Here is a 22,981-nt window from a genome sequence, read left to right on the forward strand (position 1 = left end):
ACACTAAAAATTCTCCTTTGTCATTGCTTGCTGAATTCCTTTACACTTTACATTTCAAACGGAAATAAACTGCTCTTGCTAAGTGGTCATGCATTTAAATATTTCAAAATAGCTGAAAACAGTTACACTTTCTCTCTTATGTTGCCTATTTACTTGGGAAATGCCATAGAAGCTGCTATTCTTCTTAGCACCCAAATTGCCATTTGCTTTCTACTAATTTATTTCTCAGTTCTAGGATTTTACTTCGGTGCTGTTTGTCTCCCTTTCCAGCCACATAACAGCCTATAAAAATATTTCAGTAATTCAAGTTTTCCAGTTGAAGCAAAAATGTGTGCTCCATTTCTGACAATAATATCAAGTGATTAAACTAATGTAGCCATAACCTAGAAGCTTTGACAATGTTTATTATTTAAATTGCTTTGCTGGTTGATTTCAAGTTAACTCTTGTACGTTACATTAATAGCTACAAGGATACTGTGCTCAGTATAGATTGATTACTCCTCCACCCCGGTTGAGTTAAGCTTAAAAAGCTGTTTCATTATAAGTCTAAGATTGCATGATTAGTTAGTAATTGGTACCCAATAGAAAAGATGAAATTGAAAATAAAATCAAGATTATGACTGTAATAGAGAGCTGTATTGGTGCCTTAGGTATTTGAATGTGCTTGTGACAAGTTACATCATTGTTATGGCTGATATGAACCATTACTTACCAAAAATACAGAATTGATTTTGCTCTGGGAACAGCTTCCTTCTTTTTAGGATTCTTATTTCCTATTTACTGTTTTATTCCTTTTCAAGCCATCTTGAATCAAATGCCTGCTCCTGTTTAATCTCACATAGTCCCAGTGCAGGTTTTTAAAGTACAAGACAGTAAGAAAATAAACGATTCCTTTGAACATAATCTGCAACTTTCCAATCACCATTGGAAGATAATAAAACGTGAAAGCCCCTTTAGAAAGAAGTTGTGTGCTTATCTTGAGTACGCAAGGAATCCTTGGCTTAGCTGGGACGTACAACTCCAGCATTAGTTTTGGAGAGCAGCTGCCTGCAGTCAGTGATTACTGAAAGGTAGATAATGGGCTGGATGTTCTCCCCTCTGGTTTCACACATCAGAAGTTGTTTGTAGCCCTGTCTTTTTAAGAATTGACCAGGATTATATGTACTGTCACTAAAGATTAAGTAATTGTAGGGCATAAGTCAGCTCCGAAACAAAGCATACTTGAAATATTGTGTACTCAGTTAGAGGAGGAACAAACTAATGATGCAAATGTTACTGAGCTCTTTGGGGAAAGGTGGTGTTGAGATTGTCGGCTTGGTCTTAGAAGCTCATATTTGTAACCTGTGTAAGAGGAGACAAGGAGCAGAAACTGGGACTTGGCTCTAAAATGAATCTTTAGATTGAGAGGAAGTGCTTGTCAAACTGCTCTTTATGATTAAATTGAGAATGATAAGTGGACTGTATGGATCATGTCACGAAAGTCAATATTACAGGTTCGGGTTGTTTTAATATTACAGCGTGCCCAGGGCTTCTCTGTCACTTTTCATCAAGGTCTAGAATTGCACTGTTGTGTAGTATTGCTTCCCCTTCAAAACTGCCTTGCCATGATTTCCAGTGGAGATTTCTCTCATGATGTGTCGATTAGTGGTTGCTTACTACAAATTACAGAAACATAGGTTTACATGGAATAGCACAACAGTAAGCAGAGTCTCTTTAGAGGTTTCTTGGTGTTGTACTGTGAGTCTTTCCTTTCTTTTTTTGCTTATCAGTAGCTTTTATTATTCAGACCTACCTTTAAGGTGAGCAGAAGGTTTCACAGCTGTTGGTTTCTAGAAATTAGTTAATTTCAATAGAAGAAAACTATTTGATCTTTTCTCCATGTCTCTGCCTTAAATAATTTCTGTAACAGAGTGCATGAGTTAATAAGATCACTCATTTAACCAAGTACATGCACTAATTAGGTAAAATCTCTCTGAAGCTCAGTTACTTTTTAATCTTTGTATTAGATTTAGAAGAATGAAATATTAGAATTTTTACCAGTAAATTTAAATAGAAGTGGAATCATTTGAACTAATGCTAGATTTAAGTGGTGACATTTCAACATTAAAATATAATGATTTGGTATATTACATGAGAGGTTTTCACTCAATTTTTAAGAGTGGGATTTTTATGAGCAGTAATTCAGAAAAATGTGAGTCTACTTAATGGAATTGTTCTCCTATTTATGCTGACATTGTTTTTTCCCTTTATGATGGCAGCCTTTCTGGGCTGTGGAAGCTTTTTCCTCATTGTCATTTTTTCCTTAGTTTCAGCCCAAACTCTGAAGAGCAACCTTGATTCAATGAACCATCAGATCCAGCGCCTAGAAAATGACATCAAGAATTTCCCTAAAACACAAGATGAAAATGATAAGTTTGTGGAGAAGATGAGCATATCCTTTTTGCATGTCTTCGTTGGTGAGCTGAACATTTTGATTGCATGGATAAGTATTTACAGCACTTGAAAATAAGTTTTAGCTCTTTGCATCCAAGCTTTTTTCTAGTGCTGAGAAGGGCGTAACAGAACATGTTGAATGTCAGTCATATGTCATGGGTTTGTGGGTTTATCAAAGGAAAATGAAGAGGGGATTGGCGTCCAGAGCCATTTATAACTGCTCATCACGTTTAGTGGGTAGATGTAATAAAGAGATTCTTCTAACTGTTGTCTATTTGGAAAGTAAGTTCTAGCGGGATTAACTATCTGAATGGGTTCAGTGACAGAGATTCACTAGAAGGTACTGAATACATTCTCTATATGGATTTATTTGAAGTTTCTGACAAGACTGTGGAAAAGTATCTGAAGGAAGACAATTCGTGACTAAGTGGAAAATTGTCTCTTGTTACTTACATGTTCTCTTCCACCTTGTCTTATTTTCAAGGTTAAGAGACTTGCTAATAATCACATTTATCAGTTCTGCTATTAAAAAAAAAGCTTATTATTCCTGTGACATACATTCACATCAGAAAATCTTATAGTACTGCCTTGTAATTGTCCTTTGCCTTGTCGTCATCCGCGTAGGCTGAATACTGTCAAGTAAGTCCCACTTTTGCTCATAAATGAAACCAACACCTTGAAATGCTTTTGCAGCCATGATTTCTCATAGAGCTTGACAGCTCCATTTTAGAGGTTATATACATTATTTTTCACTTCTGTTGAGTTAAATGCTTTGCCATTTGTTGTTTTGCTATCTATGTATTTACTGTGCTTCTAAAAATGATTGGGATCGTTCAAGTGATTTGATGAGGAAAAAGAGTGAAGCAGGTAACGTTTACTTTCTTCTGTGTTGCGGTTTTTATTGCCTGAGCTTCTTAGAGAAGAAAGGTTGTCCGACAAGGCAAAAGTGAAAAAACAACGGTATTAATGCTTTTATATTGGCAAAAATAAGAAGATCCTATGGATTTTTTGACAATTAACTGTTGAAGGTCTCCTGGGCAGCCTTGTTTCAGTACACCTACATTGATGTCCCAGCCAGATTGCCAATTCCTGGTTATTAAAATAGGCACCCTGAACCCTAGGTGTCTGCCAGCTTTTATCATATTAGTGAATTTGGTGGCTTGACAATAGATAAGCCCTAAGAAATGAACTGATTATGCTGAAGGATAGATATTTTCATGATTAATAGATGACCTGATAAATGGTGCTGTTTGTTTTTAGAAAGTCACCACCAGTCATATCAAGTGATGAAATTTATTTCTGCTTATCATTGAGTAGTTTAAGTTTTCTACTCTCGTGTATTAGACTTCAGTATGTATTACTTGTTGTTTCCATCAGCTTCTTGAAGAACCGATAGCACATACTGAGTTTAGAAACTAAAGGTTCTCAAGCTGAACATTTCTCTAACTCCTTGAGTGTTTCAGAAAATTTGAGATGTGCCTGAACATAAATCATCTCTCAGTACAGAGATTTAGGATGCAGGAATTCTACCATAATTAAAGGCTTAATTTCTTTTTCCCTTTCCTGCTAATTAACAAAGCTGTTTACCACTAACTGTGGGTGAGACTTTCTTCAGCAATATTAAAGAGACATGGCTTGGTGTTGTCCTACGGCAGGAGATCAGTTACAATGAGAATGTCATTCATGATATTAATTCTCAATAATCAAATGAATTAGTATTATCATAGAATCATAGAATCGTTAGGGTTGGAAAGGACCTTAAGATCATAAAGTTCCACCCCCCCTGCCATAGGCAGGGACACCTCACACTGAACCATCTCTCTCAAGGCTTTGTCCAATAATATAGACACAAATACTATGAAAGAAATTATTTGTTTTGGTGTTCTTTTAAACTTTTTTATTAAATATGTTCCTGTTATTGTGAGAGACAAAAAGTTGAATAGAAGTAAGTCCTTCCGTTTGGATCTAGGGATTTTTCCTTGCAGTATTCCTAAGCAGTACAATTTGTGATTTCACTTAATCAGTTTTTCTTATTTAATTGTGCATACAATTTTTCATCTTTATGCATATTACTGATGATGAAACTCCTGAATGCTTAAAAATAACTGAAAACTACTTTAGGAATTAAGCACAAAGACGGGAAGAATAGTGTGTTACTATTCCACAATCTGCTTAAAAAACTGCAGGAGATTGCAAAAGTAATATCCTTAGGTAAATATGCCACACTGATCAAAAAACTTTGAATTAAAGCTGTCAGAATTCAATTCATGTAGTTTTGACTGCAGCCATCTAACTTGATACACATCAAAAGGGTATTTGAAAACATTTTTATTAGTTACAAACTGAGGAAAATGGGTTCATGTTAGATGAAGAGTTTATATTTAAAATGAAACTATAGGCAACTAAATGAAATCATTTGACCACATGAGTACATTCAGGTTTACATCATTTCCTTTAGAGCTCTGCAGATACTCGTGTGAATTGGTTCTGGAATGCAGTCAGTATGTCTTCCTGCTTAAGAGTGCTTTTTCTATTTCTGATCATAAGGTTCAATGAATATAATAGAAGAAATTCAGGTGGTGTGTCTGTAGGTTGGTTATTAAGGTATAGTATGACCATCTGATTTGATTTTGAGAATAAAATAGAATCATCTCAACAAGTAACACCACCATCAACTTTATAGCTTCTTTTTAACCAGAAGCATCTATTTTATGTCAGTATACAGTCTTGAGTTTCAAAATTCAATCAGTATAATTTCTACATATCTAATAGGTTGTACCAATGATTTTCTTCTCAAAATACACATAAGGATGCTGGTTTGGCTCCTTGTGTTTCAGTTGCTAGCCACTATGACACTTTAAGAACTGCTCAAGTTTTTTGGACCCATTTCTTAATAGATCTCTTTTTCTCTGTGGGAGAATATTTCTGCTGTGGTCAGGTTACTTGAATTATCTGCAGTAACAAAATGGATTCACTTCTTTACTTAAGGACTTTTTGTTCCCAATCTTTATGTGTGGGTTTTTTTTTTATATGTATTTGAAATACTGATTACAACCAATTAGACTTAAATAGACTTCAACTAAATAGATTTTAAAATGAAATACAAAATATTTCAGTTATTTTGTAGCTTCATAGGCATGAGGAGTAAAAAATGTATTATTTTTCTCTTTTCTGTATCAAAAATCTGTCCCTGCCACCATCATTGCAGAGGAGCTTTGTGTTCGATTAATAACGCAGTTCATACTTTCATGATCACTGTTTGCTGGGAAACAGTACTTCATCTTGAATCTTATGTTCCTTGTAATGAATGCTGTGGACTTTCTGAGTTATGCAAATACTTCTATGGGGTTCTGGAATTATTTTTATGGTTGCTGTTTTGTTGTCAGGCTTTAAATTGGATTGTGATTGCCCAAGTAATTGCATAAGTTTTAAGGAATGGTTGCAGCACTTTGAAGTCATTGGGATCATGAAGCTGAACTGTATGGTGGCCACCAGAAGTAGTTCAGTTCAAAATGAAGGTTACCGCTGTGCTGCAACAGAAAGGAGAATACACTGTGGTTGAACAGGAAAAGAGAAAAACAACAAAGAAAAAGGTTAAAATATTCTTCCTGTGAATTTCATGCTGTATTAAGTAACTGATGCGTGATTCTTGAGACAACTTTTTCATCAGCTGCTCCTTGGCTCCAGTTGTAGTTACTTGAAGATCAAATTGTAAATAATTTAACTTTCAATGAGAGAGGTTTCTTTTATAATTAGCCCAGCTTCATGCAGCACTGGGGAGTCTGATTCAACAGTTTAGAAAAGTAATTACAGACTATGACAAATGTTGCTTTCACTCCTTGTTTTATTTCAGTGCTTGTGCCTCTAATGGAAGATTTCTTTAAAGTGGAAAACTCATACTTGCCGTAGGGGTATAGGCTGCTTTCTTTTCAGTGATGTTAAAACTTGAGTGTCTAGCTGGGGATTGAGGAAGATACTCAGATTAATGGGGTTTAACTTTAAATGTTATTATGAAAGATTAGGGACATCAGAATGAGAAGCTGTTTCAGAGAGCAAGTTGTTTGGAGTTAATTTATTGATTAATCTTGATTTAGAACTATAGATACATAAATAATAATCCCAGCTCTTCATCCATCCCAACGTGTGCACACCCCCCTCAGTGACAAAGGTTTATTCTTCTAGAAAACAGGCAGGAGCTTTGAGCTTGGTTCTGAGGAGAAGGGATAAGTCAGGCAGCCTTAGGGCTCTTTGGCCACAGGGCATTGGGTTTGTGCTTTTCGTTATCCTGCCAGTTGGAGAGAAGGGCTTTCTGCTGAGTTGCTTTTGGATCATTATAATTTGTGACCAATGTTACGTAAATCTATATAATGTCTCCTAAATCTGCTAGTATATCCTTAATTGAAGATTTTATATAGCTTTTCTGTATTTCAGCTGTATCATTTACTCTAGTAAAAGATATGAACATGCCCAGTCATGTTAAAGTCTTTTCCTTACCAGAGCAATAAATGATGCCAACCCTTTATTGGTGCAAACTCAATAAATGTGCTTTTCTAACTGATTGCATCCATGTGAAGAATTAAAGGCTTATTTTTAAAGAATTGCAAAATTAAGGCAACTATGAATGAAAGAATAAAAATTACTGCAGAGAAAAGACTTTCAAAGCAGAGTGTATTCATCTTATTATTAAATAGGAAACAGCCATTTGTGAACTAATTTGAATTTTCAGAAAGGAACACCATTCATAACCAAATCCTTTTTATGAACTAAAAAAACTGCCTTCCTGAAAGGCTATATTCTCACTGGATAGATGTTTTGCTCATAGTTCTATCTAATAATAACTATTGTTTCACAACTAAATAGGAGGGGATTTTCAGTTCTTTGTTTGATCTACTTCAATTGTAAAGAACGGATCTGGGGAGAAGTGTGCGTGGGACTTCTATGCACTGGGAATGCTAGATATTGCATGTGCACTAAACATCAACTGATAATTCTCCTGTCTGAACCACTGCACCACAGAATCTCTTAGAGCAGGCTGCTAGGGAAGAAACAAATATCCTCTGAATCAGAATCTCAGCATCTGGGAATCGTGAACTGTTTTCCTTCAGAGTGACTGAGCAGCAGGACAACGTTTACACGCTGACGTGGAGCGCTGAAAGAATGTTAATGGCATTAACACTCCTGTCATCTGTTAACACTTGGGATTTCCTCCTAGCTTGTTATGGAAAAATAATTCACTGTGAGTGTTCTGAGATGTCATTTTTAGCCTGTTTTTGTTTTTCAGACTATTTGATATGAGCTAATGCCTTCACTTCTGCATCAGAATGTGCGTTAATATCTGAATTGCTCATAACTGGGGGCTTCTCAGAAATAACCCCAAATAGGGGAAATTTCTGGGAACTTTATGTAGCCCTACATTTGAATCAACAATCTTTTGCATGACTGTATATAAATGCGCCTTCAAATGTAGAGGAAATGAAAGAGGAGTGATTTACCAAGTTGAAGAGATGAAAACATTAGCTGTTCTCTCAAAGTCTTTGGTCAGAAAAAATTAATACTTGATTAAATGCGTAATCAAGCAATTGAAAATTGTTTTCAGCTATCAGCTGTTAGTCTTCCTTGCTAATCTAGAGAAAAAATACCCTGAATTGATGTTGTTTGTAAATGAGGAAAGGCTGAAACAATGGAACTTTAAAGTCTTTAATTGTTTTTCCACTGGGGAAAGATGGACTACTTAGAGTTGCACTCAACTGTTTTGAACTTACTTGATTCTTCAGAGGCCATCCTATGGTCAATTTTGTTAGCACCCAGGAAACAATTAGGAACTTGTTGGAACCTTAGGATCTTACCTAATATATAAACAAATTCTAATGAGCATCTGGTAGTAGTGCTGGTACTGCAGCATTTAATGAGACTTCTCTTTGGTATCAGTGAAGAATATGTGCTTTTTGTAGTTTGCATCTAAGTGTGAGCTAAATTATATCTTCAAATACAAGCTTCTTGTGATTAATTTGACTTTCTATTAGCAAAATATAAGAAAAGCCCTAGTTTTTCTAAATTAAAATAGCCCTAATTTTTCTAAATTAAAATAATAAGTGGAAGAAGAAGAAGACTTTGCACTGCCTCCTGAAGGGGCAGCACAGAAAGCAATCGTTTATTTGCTGATGAATTTTTAGTTTATGGAGTTTAAACTGTATCTTCTGTTGTTTCAATATCTTTTTACTTACTTGTGGCATACAAGTTTCAAGGTCAAGAAAAGAGGCCTTTCAAGGTATTACCTTCCTGGTGAAGAGAGACATTACATTTACCTTCTCTGTGTGCAGTATATTGGAACTACAGTGATCAATAAATTATTTTCTTCAGTTGAAATTTCCCTTTCACTTTCCCTCTAAAAATACGAAGTTAGATGAAATGTAAAATCACCCCATACAATGGCTCTTTCTGTGCTGATTTCTTACTTGACTTCTGAATCTTGCAAGCCCATACAGGCTGAGAACTGCCATAGTGGGAATGTGAATGGAATTAATTTTGAAGCCATGATTCTGTTGGGCTTCTTTTCTGATCACTTTCAGTTCATTGTTCTGTTCTAGTAAGATGTGTAAAATAACAGGGAAGTGAGAATGCTATCAGCTAGAGAATGTTTGGAAGACCATATAGCAAGAGGAGAATGGAAAGTAGCCAGTGGAGGGAATGATGAACAGGGTTTGAGATAAAGGGCAGAACGATGAGGTTTAGAGAGTGGCAAGAAAATGTCAACATGACAAAAGGATGCAAACTTTTTCTTTCCACCTACACCCTGAGAGTTCCAAACATGTTTTCCTTCCTTTTAAGCCATTCTCGGTATTTTTTAACTGGAAAATGCTTTAAGCAGTAAATACAAGCTCTGCCATGCTGTACGTCTTTTATTTGACAATTCATTTCATATATGAGTGTGAGTTTTTTTGCTTTCTCTTCTTTTCCTGCTTGTGTCTCTTTAGAATAGCAGTTGTATAGGTTAATGTGTAGACCTGTTTTTTTGCCTAATGGCAACTTTCTTTCCTGTTTGATGGTTAAGTTCTCTGGATTTCTGTTATCGTAGTTCATGCCCAAGTATATAATTTGCTCATGTTATAAGGAACTTTTTGAAGTAGAATGTACATTTAAGTACTAGGAATACACTTTTTCCTCCCACCTCCGCTCCCTGGGTCAATTTGAAGTCAATATTAATGAGATCTTAAAATGCTTTTAAGAACTTCTACCTTTTTTTCTGCACGTTCTATAGGCTTTTTAGTCTAATTTTCATTAGATAGACATAATGAGCAAAGAAGAAAAAGTCATGTGGTTGGTTTACATTAAAGCTTGCACCAGGACGCTCTGTTCTTCAGTTCATGTACCTCTAAGAAAGCTAAATTTGTGACTGGAGTACCAGATTTGGGATTTCAATGAGTTGCTTGGCTGTTTGACAGCCACCAAATGTGTATGCCCTAAATATGCATTATTTTGTGGTGCCCCCAATTGCAAGAAAAAAGCCCCACTGAAACGCACTTTGGAAATCAGCGGTGTATCATTTTATGAGAGCTTACATTTAAAAACCTTTTGTCTCTGAACACTCACAGCATATCGAAATGGGTATGCTAAAGCAGCCAAGACACGCTTGATTAAACTGGTTGTGCTTGTAATTCTTAGAAGTATATCTGAAGGTCTGACGTATTTCATCAGCATAGGCACAAAATCCCACTTCTGAAAGCCTTGTGATAGAAGATAGGAAGAATTAGTGCACACATTTAATCTGCGTTTCCAAACTGGATGCTTTTTGAGCAAATTCAGGACATCAATGAATAAACAGTTTTCTTTTTCCATTTTTTGCATTGCTAATTGTTCAAGCTCAGAGCATCTCAGCTTTTTAAATCCTACTGAAGAACTGACCCTGCCAAGTTCAAAATCAGATTACAAGCAATTTGTGCTATGTTTAGTTATGTATATTCAATTGGCATTATTAAGCTATGGGGGACATGGGAGGGGGGAGCCTGCTATTTGATGTTGAGCTCAAATGTACTGAAGTTGTTTACTTACTCTTTCGAGAGTGTGTCTCTCCAGCATATCAACTGATCTGCTTGTGCAGACAAGCCTTTTTAGCTTAACAATTAGATAATCAGCAGGTCAGGAGTATGGTCAGGACCTACTGCAATTACAAGGCACAGTATCAGAAACACATTCTGAAGCTCTCGGTCCTGCGTAGCACAGCAGCATCACACAGAAACAGTGTGTAAGTCATTTATTAATTTTTCTTTAGGAGATCCTGTTGATCAGTGACAGTCGTGATACAGCTGTTGATATTCAATTTCATTCCCACTGAGATACATCAGTGTGGCCTTGTGGCATTTACTAATCCTTTCACTTAGCTCATTTTTCACCCTGAAAGATAAAATAAATTAATCCTCCACTAAAATGGCTTTGAAATATTTGCATGACTGGTGCCACATTTGGTGTAAGTAGATATTTGTCATGAAAGTCAAGAGACATCATTGAAATAACATAAGCATGTTACTATTGCATGTAAATATTCTAGACCTGCAACACATTATCCCATCGTGTTTACTGTAATAGGCACCAGATGAAAGCTGTCAATCGTTGTAGCAGGTTAACATAGAAAACTGTATTGCTGAAGCAATGCAAGTTATTTTACTGTCCTGATAGAATGAGTCTCCTTTTCTGATCATAGCTGAAAACCAGCTTGGGTTTGGTTTGTTATTTAATACAGTAAATGGTGGTGTTACTAGTTGTTTTCCCAAATTATCTTTTTCCTGAATTACTGGGAAAAAATCAACTTGTCATGATGCTGTCATGATCCTTAGCTCAGAATGCCTGTACAGGTTCTTACACTAGTTGTTTGAAATGAAACTTTATTTTCATTCATTTACTAATGTGCTTTGAGCATCCATGGTTACTAAGCTGTAGCCCTTGTAGAATTGAGAATTTCCAACTAAAGATGAGTTTAACCTTGTAGAAAAGACATTTTATAGATTCCTTCTTGGTCAGGTCCAGTCTGTCTACTGGGACACGTTATAACATGAACGTATTTTCCTTACACTGTTTCTTTGACAAAAGAGGGTTGAGGAGTGAAGGAGGTTTGAGCATGGTTTTAACCTTCCTATGCTCTGCTTTATTTCTTCTGAGTAAACGTGATACTAAGAGGTATGTGAGAAATAGTATTGGAAGGAACTGTCAGTCCCTCTTCTACATTAAATCTGTAAACGTGAACAGCCACTGTGGAATTGTGAGGGCTTCTTGTAGCCCCTATATTCTTGTATGTGGAGTAGCAGGTTTATTTTGAACCATAGTGAGCACACTGGTATTTGCAAATCTAAAGCCATCTCCTTTATTTTACTACCTCTCTTTCTCAACTGCAATGAGGCATACTGAAGCTTTCTGGAATAAATGTGGATGGTTTTGTGTGTGTGTGTATTTAATCATACAAAGTATGAAGTTTTCCTTAAGGTATACTGAACTGCTATATTTTCCTCTGTGGTGTACTATGCATCGACAGAATTGTTAGTTTGTTTTTATTACGTGCTATCAAATAACAGAGATGCTGTTCAGATATTTCATGGTAATTGTTTAATTTGATCCAGTCTGTGCTTTGCTCAGTAAAATAGAAGTTGGAAAACTTTAAACGGGTTAAGTCTAATTGGGCATGATTCCAGGTGCTTACTTTTGTCCTAATATAAGTGTTTTACAAAACTGGTTTTGCTTGGTGACTGGCTTTATTCCCTTTTTGTATTCCTGTATTTGAGTATCTTTATGTTCATTGTTGCAAAAGGAATCCTACCCAGGCTTTCATAAATCATCATGAGATACTCCATTTTTCTGTGAACAAAACATGATATAAGCCAACAGAGAGATGTTAGTAAAACATGGTTTCAGTGCTTGAGCAGTTATGTGAAAATTGTTGATTTGCTTTGAAACAACATCAATCTCACAGACTATGGGATTCCTTAAGGGCATAAATTGGGAGACTAATCAGGACCTAGTAGTGTGAGAATAACTGAGAAAGTGTGTGATACCATGCATGGGAATATAGATAACCTGTTTACTACCTTCTCTTTTTTGTAAGGTAAAAATCAAGAAGCAAGCACAGATGGAAATGCAGATCAGTCGACACTCAGGTTTTGTTACCTTTGTGTGGCTCGTTAAAGGACTCTTTCCTTCTTGCTTGCTTCTTCATTCAGGTATATGCAGAAACAATTGAGTCACCTGCAAAATGTCGTTCTGCCAGATTCAACACACATAGCTTTTCTCTTTTTTGAGAGCTTTTCACTTTATTACTATATATTCTTTCCTCATTTATTTTTGATTAATCTTTCTTAAAACTAAAAATGCTCACTGTGTTCCAGATGGTAACTACAGGTTTATATAGGTGAAATCATTACTTGGATTGAACTTGAAAATGTCCTTATAATGTATCATGTTTTAATGCATAATGTTCATTTCTTTTACCACGATTTGATATCAGTAAAAGAAATGACAAATCCCTTTGGAAAATGATCCTTTGAATTTTAACTTGTCTGGACTAAGGTACAGTTTTCATAAAGTTAATATTTAAAAATACAAGAGCTGTGGAACATTATAAATGAAAAAGGTGTTATACAAAGCAGATTATCAACTTTCTGACAGTGTATTTCTCCCTTCAGGTCTTCATTTCTTTTTAAGGAAAGGCCTGATAGGAAGGGACATAAGCTAACATGGATTTCTTTCATATTGGGCTCTCCTATGAATCCTGTGAACAGGAGTATACAAATAATCTGTAAATTCTATTCTAGTATGAATAAAAGAAGAAATTGTAAAATGTTAAAAATGAGGAAGTGTGATGATATGCAACAGGTAGGAACTGTGTGGCAATTAACACCTTCACATTGCTTATCTTTCTCTTTTGTGTTTAGTGAAAAACATGGATTCTGTAACTGACACAGTAAAAATTTGAGTGGGTTATCTGTGGAAATCCAGACATTCAGCTATGGATTTGTGCTGGGTTTTTTGTTTAATCCCTGAGATTAAGTAGATGTACCACATGAGGGAGCTCTGTTCTGTTCCACACCTGGAAGAGCTCATCTAGGATTGTGCTGCAAACTGGTACTGAGTCAGATCGAGAGAAGATGCTATGCAGGGATGACCAAAAGTCTAACAAAGTTGTTGAAATGCCTTTTTAGGGTATATGTTGGCTACTGAGTGAGAGAAATTATTTGTATAATCATCTACATAGACACATCAAAATTTGATAGGAGGAAAAGCTTGTTTTGAAGATTCCGAAGAATAAAGATTATGAACAAAAATCCATTTAAGTACATTGAAATCTAAAGGTTTTTTGATTGTGGGTAATCGCCTGAGGGAAATTGTGCTTTCAGCCTTAAATATATATTTAAACCAATTTGTCCAGATCAGTGCAAGATCTTTTTGTAGAGAACTGTGTGCTATTGGAATGACAGTTCATTAGAGATCCATTTTCTAATTGCTGTGTATGCTTACTTTAAAATCTGAAATTAAAGGGAGGGTGCGCTCTCCAAATCCCTGGAGCTACAGTATTAGATATTGAAAACTGGCATAAAACATAGCCTTATCAAAGCTGTTGGTGTTGATGGAACTGCTTTTGCTCTCTCTCCTTCTCTGCTCCCCCAAGAGATATTAAACCCCTAGACTTTTTGGAGGGGAAGGAAGTCCTTGGGAAGGTGTTCTCATGTTCTTAAAGCAGTGTGCTTGAGTATAGAAAACTTCCATTACAGATCTTGGTTGCACAGTAATTATGCTCTTTGCTTTTCTGTCTGACTAGAACATTTGTCTAAGAAATAACCTGAACTGTTTGTTGGCTGAGATAGAAATTTCATTGAACCATAGAATGGTTTTGTGGGATGACTTCACTTACCTGACTTCTTGTTTAATCCTGATCATTTGGGGCAGGGCTGTTTGTGTGCATATGGTGGCGAGTTCGAAGCAGATCATTGCCTAAGGAAGTTATTGATGCCAAAAATATGTAACCATATGTGGAGAGATAAGAGGAGGGAAAGGACGTGCACCGTTTCACACAGATCATATATGATGTGTGGTTTTAAGTATGCAGCTGGTATTCAAAATACTATTTAGGTGCAAAGATGACTGAAGATGAGTGTTATTTTTTCACTTGCTTTTTGTGCTTGAATTTGTGAACATTTCATTACAACAGTTGTTTGCACTAAACAAATCTCAATTAGAATAAATATATTCCATGCTCTTTTATCTGGTAACAAAATCATTGCTTTTCCTCCTTGATTTTGTACATCTGGGCTCTTGAAACGTTGCATGATCTGAACTCTTTGAGATTTCTGCAAACAAGAAAATGAGGGTTTCTGACTTGGCTTTATTAAAGGAAAGCTAGAAATATAAGGAGACCCTTCTCTTTTCTTCTCCACATTTTACTAAGAACCTTTATCTAGATGAAGTAACCATCAGATCTACTGAGCAAAGCTTGTTGAAGCAGGGTACCACTGACAGCTCAAACATACCTCTCATAATTAAATCCAGATGAAGTCAGGAAAAACTGCATGATCAAAGGGAAAGTGGATGTGGTTGCAGTTTCTCTGAAAGATTTAGGGCACGCAAAGCTGTAATTATTGTTTAAGGCATCTCATTGTGTGTTCCAAAGGTAATGTAATATTTCTAGGAGTGGCTACCTTCCCAGTGGCTTTGCTGAAATAGGTATCAACATCTAATTTTTTTAATGCTGTTACAACATGGTTTGTCAATGCTTTGTGTTATTTGAAAGTCGCACTTAATTAATTTGAATATAATATGCAAAACAAATTTTGCAGAATCATTTTGTTTGTACTGGCTTTATTTTAGCTCTTTTCTTTCTTGTTCTTATTCATCTGAGGAGATTTTAATCTAATTGTTCTCCAGGGAAGCTATGCTAGAAATCCATTACTCTTGCAACATTTTGTTTGATGTGTTCTTGACTATCATGTCTTCTGCATTGCTTTCTAATTAATGCATGAATGGTGATTATGATTAATTGTGTGCCACCCTAAAACATAGGAGAGATTTGAGTTTGAAAACGCTACAAGTACCACTCTCTGTAGGGTTTCAAATTCTTTTAAACTATTCTTATTTGTGGCACTTTGGTTTAAGATCTAGATGATTTCTGTTGTAAAAGGTACTGGAAAAACACCTGCATGAAGTCTGTAGGGACCAGCTGCCTTTCAAACTTTTCAGTATGGGATCACAGGCAAAAATGTGATCCATGGCTTTGAAGGATCTAAGCAAAGATCTAGGAATTTTGTAGAAGTACGGGAAGATGACCTGTAAAGCATTAACAAAGTGGAATAATGGACTGGAGAATTCTTTACGTTCTTCTGTAATTTTATAAGACTCTCTTTGCCTTTCTTCTGTCCTGTCACCTCATATGTATTATTCTAGCACTCCCATCAGTTACCCCCTCGTCATACCAGCATCACACTGAAGTTTGTGCTATAGGTTAAAAAGGCTGAAGATGGCAAGGTAAGATTGTGGAATGCATAACCCATACATGCTGGTGTGAAGTGGTATGTGTACCTCTATCTCTTGCATTCTTCAACTGCTATGTTCTTTTTCCTTCCTTTTAACAACTCTCACTACTTCCATTTCAGAACAAATGGAGCTAAATAACACATCTCTTTCAGGAGTGGCATTTTGCCATCTGCTCTCAAGGATGTTGTTCACATGTCAGGCAGTGGCAGTCAGTTCAGTTCGTCTTGGCATGGTTTGCAAAAGCAGCTTCAAAATCCTGGTGACTTCATCAGTGGAAATAAAGGTTTGGTTTTGCCAGGATGAAAGGTTTGTTTTGTTTCAGGGGTTCTCAGGCTCTTAGAAACTGCTTTGATTTTTCTGTCTTCTGTTAAAAATGAGAGTATGGACTTTGGGGATTTTTTTCCCTGTCGCATTTAAGGGGGGGAAATCTCAACTTCGGTCATCAACTTTATTTTTCTCTTTTTAAGCAAATTTAGGTTAATATCAGGCACTAAATTTGGATTTTTTTAAATCCGTTATAAATGTTGTTATTGAAGATGGGCAAGATCTTCCTTTCTTTCCAGCCTGTGGCTTTCCAAATGCTGCCTTTAATGTTTTCTGTCTGAGGAGCTGTGTGCTCTTATTTACTTCTCAAGTTTTCTTCATGCTACCACAGGAAATTCCTAAATTGGCCCTGGAAGCCTTTGAGCAGACTTTTCCAGTAGAAACCAATTTAAGAATCAGCCTGTGGAGCTCTGTTCCTTGGACTGAGTATTTTATACAACAGGCACTTGTTTATCAGTTTTTGCCTGGAGAGTTCCTATGGGAGCTGTGGAGAAACGAGCGCTGATCTTTGCATCCTGATTAACAGAGGTACAAATAAAAAGGCAGTATTGAAATGATGTTGACATAAGCTCTCTCTTGTGCGTAGTCAAGTGGTGTGGGTAGAATCAATGGGAATAGTCTTTTCATTATTGAGAAGCTTGAACTCCTGAAAATTAGGAATTGATATGATTGCTTAGAGCTAGGAGTGAGTCAACATTGACAGATTCTTCTAGTGTTTCTTAAGATGGAAGATTTATGGCCAGTTAGGGACAAGTCAGCCTCATCTTAATCAACATGAACTCAATCATGATTCTGCACTTGAGGGAGAAGGAGTAGATGACAGCAAGTGTTATCAGCTGGTTATAAGCTTTCTGTGCTTCACTCTCATGAACTCCAACACTGAAATCATGTCTGTGCACAGAGAATGCACTTGTGCCAGATAATTCTAATAGCTAATGGCTTCTTCAGGTACTAGTGTAATAAAGGCCAGGGAATGCTGAATAGTGACTGAGAAAGATCTACTGCAGTTAGGTTTGATTGTTTTGTCAGGGTATTTTCCTGGGCTGTTCTGTCAAATGCTGAATGATGAAGTTTTCATGAAGTTTAACCATGCCAAGTGCAAGGTCCTACATCTGGGTCAGAGCAATCCCAGGCACAGCTACAGGTTGGGCAGAGAAGAGATTCAGAGCAGCCCTGCAGAGAAGGACTTGGGGGTGTTGGTTGATGAGAAAATGAACATGAGCCGGCTTCAGTGTGCGCTTGCAGCCCAGAAAGCAACCGTATCCTGGGCTGCATCAATAGGAGTGTGACCAGCAGGTCCAAGGAGGTGATCCTGCCCCTCTACTCTGCTCCTGTGAGGCCTCACCTGGAGCATTGTGTGCAGTTCTGGTGTCCTCAATATAAAAAGGACATGGAACTGTTGGAACAAGTCCAGAGAAGGGCCACGAGGATGATCAGGGGACTGGAGCACCTCCCGTATGAAGACAGGCTGAGGAAGTTGGAGCTGTTCAGCCTGGAGAAGAGAAGGCTGCGTGGAGACCTCAGAGCAGCCTTCCAGTAACTGAAGGGGGCCTATAGGGATGCTGGGGAGGGACTCTTCATTAGGGACTGTAGTGACAGGACAAGGGGTAACAGGTTAAAACTTAAACAGGGGAAGTTTAGATTGGATATAAGGAAGAAGTTCTTTCCTGTTAGGGTGGTGAGGCACTGGAATGGGTTGCCCAGGGAGGTTGTGAATGCTCCATCCCTGGCAGTGTTCAAGACCAGGTTGGACGAGGCCTTGGGTGAGATGGTTTAATGTGAGGTGTCCCTGCCCAGGGCAGGGGGGTTGGTACTGGATGATCTTAAGGTCCTTTCCAGCCCTAATGATTCTGTGATTCTATGAAGTTATTTGCTTTGTAATGAGAAAAAAAAAATCCTCACATGGGGCTTTTTATGGGTATTTTATTAGTGAGTCTTGAAGCTCTTCAGAAGTAAATGATTTTGTGTAAACTCATGACATGGGGCTCCTTCTTTGGGTCTTGGTTTCTTTGGGTTCTAATTTGGGTAGAATAAGTGTATTGCAATAAAGATTCCTGCCAATTCTTTTATTATTGCTATTTTCAAAGGCTTTCACCAGGAGGAAAAGATTAGGTATATAATTGTGATTCATAATTATCTGTGTATGCTCCAAATGTGTTGTCTTCTGCGCAGTCACAGAGATACATTATGTATCTAGTGTGAATGATGAAGTTGTTAGCACCTGTTTACATACTGATAGCAGGTGAATATAAAGCTATCAGTGCAAATGACTTATTGTTATTAAAGCTGGATTTCTGTCTTCAGCTAATATGTTCTGTTTGCGTTTCTCCAGTTCAGTTCAAAGAATGCTCTACTATGAATGAGCTTGGAGATTAGAAACTAAGAGCTGTGGTACATCCTTCATTAAAGATGATGCTATTAAATCAAACTTTCTCTTTTAGCTATAGAAAACATTTTTTAGCCTTGTTTGGTGGTTCTTCCAGCCAGAATCCTGCTCTAAAATGCTGTGCGAGAGTTTTGAAAGAACACTTTGGAAAAACATCACAAAAATATTCTTGTTGAAGTGTATTTCTTCAATATTAGAAGTAGATAAGTGTAGTGGGGAGGGGCGAAGGGAGTGTTTTGCTGTATGAGCAATGTATGGCAATGCATTAGCGAGCAGTCTGCTGATGGTTTTAATTTCAGGTGGATCACACCAAGGGATTACGTTATTTTCACAAATGAGTTTGAAGCATGGGTTTGGTTCTTTTTTGTCAAGGCAGACAATGAGTTGGCTTAAGTGCGGATAGGAAGCTAAATCAAACTCCATGCAGCTACAGAAATTCAATTTTTTTGGTCCTTATACTTGCTGTAGCTGAATTATTAATATCTTGTGAAGTTCTGATGATAACAAGAATACTTGGCTTTATTGAAAACCGAGTTTAAATAATAAATACCATTTGATTTGTTGAAATAATGAACTGTTCAGCAAGGTAATTTTAAAACTGGATGTTTGTAGTTCATAGTGAGGATTCTGACGACTGGTTTGTTCTTAGTGTTTCATGGTTCTCTTCAGCAGTTCTCAATCTGATGTAATTTTGGCATGCTTGGAGGAGGAAAAGCTATATTTGGGTAAAGTATGGTGTGTAGAACTTACCTGTGAATTTGGGATTTTTTTTTAAAGGAATGAAGTTGCATTATATAGCAAGAAGTTGAGATGTTATATTTTGAATTTGAAATAATGTATAAGCAGAGTAATGAAAGCCTTGCTTGTTTGGATTTCCTATCCTCACAGGCTGAGGTTGTAAGGTATTGCTGAAGGTCATCTTGTCCACCCTCCCTACTCTAGAGCAGGCTTGCGGAGCTGTGTCCAGATGGCATTTGAGTATCTGCAAAATTCCATAACCTCTCTGGACAACCATTTCCGGTGCTCAGCCACCCATTTAAGCTCAGCTTGGCTGTTACTCGACACTTGATTCAGACCCAGAAATATAGGAGGCCAAACATGTATTAGGTTGTGAATTTCCCTTAAAGCACCCCTAGGTATAAATGCAGAGCCCTCTGTGGAAGCTGAATCTTCTAAACTGCTGTCTGATTCCTTGCCTGATCTGCCATACAGTTCATTTCCTTTTGTGGCTAATTCCTTACTGCTGAGGATGTCAAGTGCCACCTATGAATAAGGTTAATTTACAAGCAGGTCCAATGATCCACACGGTGATGAGTGGTGTCCCAAGTGTGTTTTAATCCAACTCTTGTATGCTTTATGTCATACATCATAAAGGCATACAAACAGCAATCAGCTGTTGCGTGGTTACTTACATTATCCTTTCTGCCTACTTAATTCTTCCCCAACTATGTCATTTTAGGCTCCAACGATTTTGCTTTCAAGCTTTTGAATAGGCAGTTTTTCAGCACATTTATTAACTTTTCCCACAGTGTCTGTAGTAACGTATTATGGATTGAGCTGTTTGACAATTAGTTAATTGAAGTAAAAATAACTTCTGTCTCTTCAAAAGAGAAGAATACACAGTAAGGATAGGCTGGTTTGACCCTGTTAAAATGTATATTGTCTGCACTGGATTAATAACTAAACTGTAATTTTATCAAAATATCAACTATTGATATGCTGCTGTTCCAGGTATTCCGTGTGTATCTGTCCATTTAAAGAGTTGTAGTGTGTATGTGTATCTCCTGAATAATACAGTGGCATTATGATACGTGGCTGCATTCCCTCCTGCTTCAAGTACTGCTGGTGTTAATTCCAGAGTTCTGCTCAGGACAGGGGAGAAACCTTCAAACGTGTAATTTGTCATGCAAATATTAATAAGCCATTTGGAATTAAACTGTATTATCTGAGACACAACATTCTGATGGAAACTGTCAATTTTCAGACAGCAAATGAGTCCTCAGGAGTTTGGAATAGCTAACAAACTCTGAATTATGTGAAGCTCTAAATTTAGTAAAGCATGAAGAATACATGTTGACATCTATTTCCAGTCTTGAAGTATTTATGATTATTAAGGCTCGGGGCTTTATCGTTGTGTAATGATACAGTTCATGGGCCTCTTGCTCTCAGTGCAGACTTATAAACCTGCAAGTAAAAGCTAACAAACACACATTGCATTGACTGTTCAATCAAAGAGAAATGGGTGGTGTGGACAAACTTCAAGGTAATCATATAGAGATTTAGAATGAAGCCATGTTTCTGTTTTAAATGCTGCTGTGCTCTCTTTTGAGTACAGTTTCTGTCTGTAATCAATATTAGGGTCAGCGCAAATAAGAAATTAAATAAGAATCCTTGATACAGTCAGTAAAACTGAAGGTACATGGAAAATACATAGGTTGTATATTTAAACAAATACAGGTTAGGTGGCTCTGCTTTCCAGACTCCCAGAAAACCCCAGGCTGATTATTGTTTACCTCCTCATTACTGCCAATTTATATAATATGCTAAATACTTGGACTCTTTTCCTTTAGGTTTAGTATATTTATAAATGAGAACATCTTACCCCTCTGGTCTCAGTGGGCCTTTATTTTCATCTATCCCTGTGGTTTTGTTCTCTGTTAGGAGTTAATCCATCTGTAGCATAATGCCAGCTGCCTCTTTCTTAAATGGAGTTTTTTTTGTGTCAGCACAAACTTGTGAGAATCAAGCATTACATGAAAAACGCTCCCAATGGAATGGTGCTTTCACCTGATTTCAGCTTCCTGTAACCAGCAGCTGGAAGCACATGACAAAACAAACTTCAGTCTATGAAATCCTTCTGGAGAGTGTTCAAAAGTTTCTGGCAGGAATCCCCTTTTTGTTCGTTCTTGTGCTGGAGGTATCAAAGATATTAACTCTGGTCTCTATTGTCCTAAATTCCATTTTTATAGCGACCGCGTGCCCTGGGGAGGGGCCTCCCTAACTGCTGGAACACCAGTGCATTTCTCATTATTATAGGTAAATTGCCAATGTTCTTTCTACTGTGGCGTATTTATTGTTGACAAATGCCAAGTTGTCAGTGTTGGCTTTAATTTTCTTTGTAAATGTGATAGTAATAGGTGCTGCTTTGGGGCAAGTGTGGTTTTTGTGTGTTCAGGTACTTTATTGGCTATTATATAAGTAATCGATATGTTGATGTGAGATTCATAGCAGATGTAATGGTAGAAGTGATGAGTTTTCCCTCCAGCTGATTTGAGGTCCTTAACCTTCATTTCTCTGATCTTTTCTTCCTTATGTTTGCATGAAAGAAACCAGTAGAAAGCATGGAAATACTGTGGTAGTGGTCCTAGTACAGACATAAAGGCTTTAATTCTGCTATTGATGGTAATTAGTGATTCTTTATCTCCGACACAATGCGGTAGCATAGTGTCATGGTAACATTTGTATCTCTTCCTTGCTTAATGAAGTGGATTCATTTAGGCGTTGCTCTGAAATGCCAGCAAACTGCACTCATCTGGTCATATTTCAAAGTGTAAAAAAGAATTGATTTACTTACAGAAAAGATGCTTTCAGTCCTTACAGCTGGCTTTATCCACCTGAGCTAATATTTACCTGTACTCTGCTACTGACACCACACTTCATATTCTTACAGTGGAAATCCTTCTGGGTATCTAAACGTTTCTTCCCCCTCTTCCTGGTGGTGGTCATTGTCAAGCAAACCACAGAACTGGATGGAAGCTTAAGTTGGCAGCAGCTGTGATGCAAACAGAAACAAAATCCTTATATAAAATAATATATATATATAAAAGAGGTGTGTTGGTTTCCCAGCCTCTCTTTAAACAGTAAAAAGAGTCAGGAAAAAGTACTATTAGTAGATAATTGAAATTTGGCAACAGAACTTAATAAATCACTAAGAATAATGGAAGTGAATGGTCTGAATTTACTTCCGTCTTTGTAATTCAAAAGACATGAGATTTTCTGTTGTTAATCGTTTGCACTTTAGTTTTCTTTGGAGAGTTCTTTAGAAATGTGCAGTGCAAAGGATTTTACTGGATTGCATGGGAAAGCATATATTAGTGTTCTGGTACCAGTTACTGAGCAGTGTTTTAGTTAATTACTAATCTCGAGGCAGTGTGTTAGAACCAATGAAATAGGAGAGCACTTTCAGAGGACACCTGTGAATATTGAACTCTTAATAACACAAGATGACACTTAGAAAACCTTGCAGTGGTTTTGTGTAGTTGCCCTCTGCAGTAAAGAAATGGCTTAAAGGGCATAAACTTTACCTAAAAACCATTCAAAGAAGTATTT

General features: G+C 37.0%; 1 protein-coding gene across 2 annotated transcripts in view; it reads left to right on the forward strand.

Moving 5' to 3' along the window:
• DIAPH2 (diaphanous related formin 2) overlaps positions 1 to 22,981 on the forward strand; it is a 231,062-nt gene that overhangs the window by 109,266 nt on the left and 98,815 nt on the right. For both annotated transcript variants that reach the window (XM_057425160.1, XM_057425159.1), the window contains exon 24: positions 2,307 to 2,431. In XM_057425160.1, coding sequence (XP_057281143.1) covers positions 2,307 to 2,431 — 125 coding nt within the window. The remainder of the gene's footprint in view (positions 1 to 2,306; positions 2,432 to 22,981) is intronic.

This window comes from Pezoporus wallicus, unplaced genomic scaffold, assembly GCF_028554395.1.
Source record: "Pezoporus wallicus isolate ANWC-B61680 ecotype Strahan unplaced genomic scaffold, APGP_CSIRO_Pwel_v1 scaffold_6445, whole genome shotgun sequence".
NCBI lineage: Eukaryota > Metazoa > Chordata > Aves > Psittaciformes > Psittacidae > Pezoporus > Pezoporus wallicus.